Genomic DNA, 5,415 nt, shown 5'->3' with positions numbered 1-5,415 from the left:
AGGCTGGAAAGGAGGTGGAGGGAGCTGGGAGCCGTGGGGGGGGGTCGGGGCCGGGGAGACGGCGCTCACTGACCCCCGGGTGCCCCCTGACCAGGTGATCCTGGGAGAGATTTTCTCCGACTACACTCCGGCCCAGGTGGTAGTGAAGGAGCTCCGAGCCAGCGCGGGGCCCCTGGAGCAGCGCAAGTTCATCTCGGAAGCCCAGCCCTATAGGTATGGGGGGGCCTCTCGTGGATGTGGGCTCTGGGGACCCAGAAGCCCGGGCGCGAGCCTCCTGGAGGTGCCACTCGGGAAGCACAGTGGGGGTCATACCCGGACTCCGCCTCTTCCTGGCACAAGAAGTCCCCCCAGCCTCAGGTCCTGCCTGGGGACAGAGCCAGGGATAGACGTGAGAGGCGGGTGATGGAGGTGGGGGCAGCACGGAAGCTGAGCGAGAGGCCAGTCCCTCTCCACTCTGAACCTCAGGATCTTCATCTGAAAAGCGAGGCCAGGAAGCCTGATTGTCCTCCTGAGGACAGCTGAGAGGATGTGAGATTGCCGTGCTCAGTGCTGGGGACCCTCTGGTGGATCCTCAGGCCGCTGCTTGGGGGTGAGGAAGGGCACAGACCAGGACACAGAGGCAGGACACCGACCAGGACCTTGAGCGGGTGCCCAAGAAGGTGCTTAAGGAGCTCTGGCCCCTTCCTCCTGCTAGGCTGTGCGCTCTGTCCCTCCCCTGCTTTGTCTCCTCTCCAGTGTAAGAGCTCCTAAAATGAGGTCTAGGTAAACATTTGCCGGATAAATGCCTTGTGAGGTAGTGAGATCCCCGTCATGGAAAGGGTGTGTCATGGAGACCCCCCTGTCAGAACAACTGTAAAAGGGAGAGACAAAGACTTTGGATTCTGGCACTCCCTTGCTCCAAAACCTCTCATGGCTCGCTCCTGCCCACACGACAAGTCCCGCTCTTCCTTCCAGCCCACAGGCCCTGCAGAGTCTGACCCTGTTCCTTCCCTGCCACTGGTCCCCTCATCCCAGCCACTCAGCCTCCTCACTGATGCTCCCACACACGAGCCTCTTCCCTGCTTCCCCTCTCTAGAACATCGCTCCTGGCTCACCTCCAGCTTTGAGTCGGGGGCTCCCTTCCCCTCCTCAGGTCTCAACTCAGAGAGGCCTTCTCTTCTCCCCGCCACCATCTAAAGAGGGTCCCGGGATGTCCCAACATGTCATCTCCCATTTTCTTCATAGCATATATCCTAGGCCTCGTTATTTTATCTGTTTACTTTTTGCCTTTCTCTTCCTAGAACCTATGTGGCAACCACAAGTCACATATGCCTATTCAAAGTTAAGTTAAGCTGAGCGTGGGGGGGGGTCCTGTAGTCCCAGCCACTCGCAAGGCTGAGGGAAGATCGCTTGAGCGCAAGAGTTCGAGGCCGCAGTGAGCTACGATGGTGCCATTGCACTCCAGCCTGGATGACAGAGTGAGACCCTGTCTCTTACATTAAAAAAAGTAATCAAATTTTTAAAAACGTACTTCCTCAGCTACACTCTTCACATCTCAAGAGCATGACAGCGGCCCCATGGCGAACAACACAGGCCTCGAACACTCCCACTTTCACTAAGTTCTGTTGGACAGCACAGGTTGACACTGGCAGCTCAGGGCCCATCTTGCCACCCAAGCACAAGTGTCATCGGCCCTTAGTAGATGTTCACTGAGTGAACCACAGACCTGAAATCAAATCCCAGCTTTGCTACCATTCCCAACTGTGTGACCCTAGGCGAGTCACTTCACCTCTCTGAGCCTGTTTCCTTCTGGATCGAACAGGGATCAGTATCCCGCCTCGCAGGGTTGTTGGGAAGATTTGACGACAAGAGTGGCTGGCCTTGGCTCAGATCTGTAGGTGTTCAGTGAACCCAGGCTTCCTTCTACACGGGAGGTCTTGGATCTACCATGCTGGGAGCTGTGGCCATGAACCCAGCCCCAGCACATGGTGGGTGCTGAATAACATGCTGTCGCCTGGCTCTCCTGCCAGGTGGGAATGGGAGGTACAGTTCTCCCAGGTGGAGGAGGTCACACAGTGTCAACAGCAGAGCTGTGGTTAAAACACAGGCAGTGGATGGCTGGGGCCGGGCACTGGCCCCAAGGTGCATAGGTGGCCCCTGCCTCAGGTACCTTCTCCTGGCCGGGCTCTGGGCTGCGAACTGAAATGTCATCCTCCTCCCACAGAACTCCAGGCCATGTATGAGAGTCAAGTCCTTCGTTCTACTAGTCTACAAGTCTAGGTACTAGGGACACAGTTGGCAACCGGACATCCCTTATTCTTGTCCTAGTTCACCACCTAGTGGAGAAGACACACAATAAGTAAACCAAGACACACATTTAGTCTTCTTTTTTTTTTTTTTTTAATAGAGAAAGGGTCTTTGCTATGTTGCCTAGGCTGGTCTCGGACTCCTGGCCTCAAGCAATCCTCCCTCCTCAGCCTCCCAAAGTGCCGGGATTACAGGCGTGAGCCACCATGCCTGGCTCAGATATTTTAAAAAGAGAAAATATCAAAGAATGAGAAGTACTCCAAGGCAGTTTGTGATAGAGACAGGGTCCACTTTGGACAGGACCATCGGGGAGGCTGGGTTGACCCAGAGGAGTCGGCCATGCGGAGCATCATAGGAAGTGTGTTCCGGGCAGAGGGAACAGCAGGTGCACAGTCTGTGAGACAAGAGTAAGCTTAAGGAGAGTGAGCAGTGAGAATGCAGGGTGAAAATAAACCTGGTAATATTTGAAAATTTCAACATAAAAACGACCATACTAGCGAGGGCCTCTCACTACATAACAGTTTCTCTCTGACCTCACTCAATTCCACTCCATGTCTGTATGAGGGAGCTACTATCAGTGCTCCTGTTTTACAGAGGAAGAAAACGGAGGCAGGGAAAGGCAAAGTGACACACCTAGGAAAGTGGGAAGTAGGATTCTAACCCCGAGCCTGCTTCTTACCCACGGCACTAGGGTAAAGGTGGGGTGTTCAGCCTAGCACTGGGGAGCATTGAAGCTTCCTGGGGAGATAGTATTGAGGCTGAAGCCTCGTGGGGGAGGAGAATTTGGATGAGGGATGGGCGTTCTCCATAGAGAGCACTGTGAAAGGAGAGGCCTGGAGGCCGAGTGAGGGGCCTGTGTGTTTGGGACGATGTGTGTGGAGCCAGGCAATGCTGAGAGAGCAAGAGGCCCAGGATTGGGCTCCGGCCTGCGTGCTGGGGAGCCACAGAGGGCTGTGAGCAAGAAGCAGGGGCAAACGAAAGGGGAGAGACTGGAGGCAGGGAGACTGGGAGGAGGCTTGAGCTGGGATTGTGGGGATGGAGAGGAGGAGACAGAGAAGAGTCAGGAGCAGGAAGGAAGGGGGCTGTGGGGGAAGGAGAGACAAGGGAGTGTCTGGGGGTCTGGGCCCAGGAGCTGGCCAGTGAGGGCAGTCCTGGGATAGGGGCCTCGGGAGGGAAGGGGCAGTGGGGAGAAAGATTGAGGTAGGGAAACTGAGGCCAAGGAGGCTGAGGCAGCAGTTTGGTCCTGCTGGGGGCTGGGGGACAGGGGCTGCCTCCCTGACCCAGCCACCTCCTCACCCCCAGGAGCCTGCAGCACCCCAACGTTCTCCAATGTCTGGGGCTCTGTGTGGAGACGCTGCCCTTTCTGCTGATTATGGAGTTCTGCCAACTGGTGAGGGTCTTGGGGGAAGTAGGGGAGGGCAGAGTGAGGAGCTGGGTGGAGGGCGGGAGGCAAGTCTGAGGTCCCGGGGCTATCAGCACCGTCATCATCCTAGACACCTGTGTGGCATGTGCTGCCATTTCTTGAACGCTGACTGTCCTGGTGGCCCTGAACTCTCAGGTGAGGTGGGTTCTGTCATTACCCCCTTCAAGCAGTAGGGGAAACTGAGGCTCAGAGCAGAGGCCGTCCCCATCCTGGCTACAGTCTGGCTGGCTGCGTGAGGGCCAGGGAGGGGCTGATCCTTCCGTGCCTCCCCTCCAGGGGGACCTGAAGCGTTACCTCCGAGCCCAGAGGCCCCCCGAGGGCCTGTCCCCGGAGCTCCCCCCTCGAGACCTGCGAACACTGCAGAGGATGGGCCTGGAGATCGCCCGCGGACTGGCACATCTGCATTCCCACAACTACGTGCACAGGTGGGTGTCCGGGAAGCTATGGGAGGGTGACGGGGAGGCCACGGGGAGGGGCTAGGGGAGGGACGGAGTCACGATTGGCTGACACAAAAGAGGAGAAAACCAAGGACGGTAAAGAGGAGCCAGGAGAGGAGGAGGAGTTAGGAAAGGGGGCGGGACAAAGAGAAGGGGTGGAGTCAGGGGAGAAGGAAGAGGAGGGGAGGAGTCAGGAGAGGAGGAGGGGTTAGAGGAGGGAGGGGGACAAAGGTGAAAGGGGAGGGGCCAGGAAAGGAGGACGAGGAGGAGGAGCTAGGAAAGGAGGGGGAGTTAGGAGACAGAGGGGGCAAGAGAAGGGGGAGGCGACAGGGAAGAAGGAAAGGGAGGAGTCAGGAGAGGAGCAGGGATTAGAAGAGGGAGAGGGGACAGAGGGGATGGGGGAGGAATCAGGGAAGAAGGAAGAGGAGGAGTCAGGAAAGGAGGAGGAGTTAGGAGAGGGAGGGGGCAAAAGGAGAAGGGGAGGAGCCAGGGAAGGACGAGAAGGAGGAGCTAGGGAAGGAGGCGGAGTTAGGAGACGGAGAGGGCAAGAGAAGGGGGAGGAGTCAGGGAAGGAGGAAAGGGAGGGGTCAGGAGAGGAGGCGGGGTTAGGAGAGGGGGCGGGAAGAGAAGAGAAGGGGCGGAGTCAAAGACGAAAGCAGAGAGGGAGGAGCCCGGACAGGAGGAGGAGTTAAAAGAGGGGACGGGGCCAGAAAAGAAGGGGAGGAGTCAAGGACGAAGGAAGAGGAGGGGGAGGAGCTAGGCCAGGAGGCGTCAGTGGAGGAGGAGGAGAAAGGGGAGGAACCAGAAGATGAGGAGGCGGAGTCAGGAGAGAAAGAAGAGCCCCGGAGGAGGGGAAAGAAGGAATCAGGGATGAATAGATCTGGGGAAGGAAAAATCAGGAGAGGGATGGGAGTCAGAAGAGGAAAAGAGTCAGGAGAGGAGGGGGAGAAGCCAAGTGAGGTGGAGGAGGGATCAGGAGAGGAGGCAGAGGGGCCAGGAGAAGGGTCGGGCGAGGAAAAGGAGTCGGGGAAGAGGCGGGGTCAGGGAGGAGGGAGAGGAGGAGGGAGAGGAGGAGGAGGAAAGGGGGCTCGTCGGGGGGAGGAACCAGGGAAGGGACTGAGAGGAAAAGCCGGAGGGGCGGGGGGCGCTGCCCTCGCTCACCTCTGCCCCCCCCAGCGACCTGGCCCTGCGCAACTGCCTGCTGACCTCCGACCTGACCGTGCGCATCGGAGACTACGGGCTCGCCCACAGCAACTACAAGGTGGGCGG

The 5,415-nt window shown here is 58.1% G+C and overlaps 1 protein-coding gene across 1 annotated transcript in view; it reads left to right on the top strand.

Annotated features, from left to right (window-relative positions):
• Positions 1-5,415, top strand: part of LMTK3 (lemur tyrosine kinase 3) — a gene marked incomplete at its 5' end in the record, with an annotated part of 24,968 nt that overhangs the window by 1,487 nt on the left and 18,066 nt on the right. Inside the window, 4 exons of the mRNA XM_021711723.1 lie at positions 93-213; positions 3,589-3,676; positions 3,986-4,134; positions 5,323-5,407. Of these exons, the coding sequence (XP_021567398.1) occupies positions 93-213; positions 3,589-3,676; positions 3,986-4,134; positions 5,323-5,407 (443 nt within the window). The remainder of the gene's footprint in view (positions 1-92; positions 214-3,588; positions 3,677-3,985; positions 4,135-5,322; positions 5,408-5,415) is intronic.

This window comes from Carlito syrichta, unplaced genomic scaffold (genome assembly GCF_000164805.1).
Source record: "Carlito syrichta isolate Samal-C Ts95f unplaced genomic scaffold, Tarsius_syrichta-2.0.1 Scaffold85413, whole genome shotgun sequence".
Lineage (NCBI taxonomy): Eukaryota > Metazoa > Chordata > Mammalia > Primates > Tarsiidae > Carlito > Carlito syrichta.
This window is presented reverse-complemented; position numbering and strand designations above follow the sequence as displayed.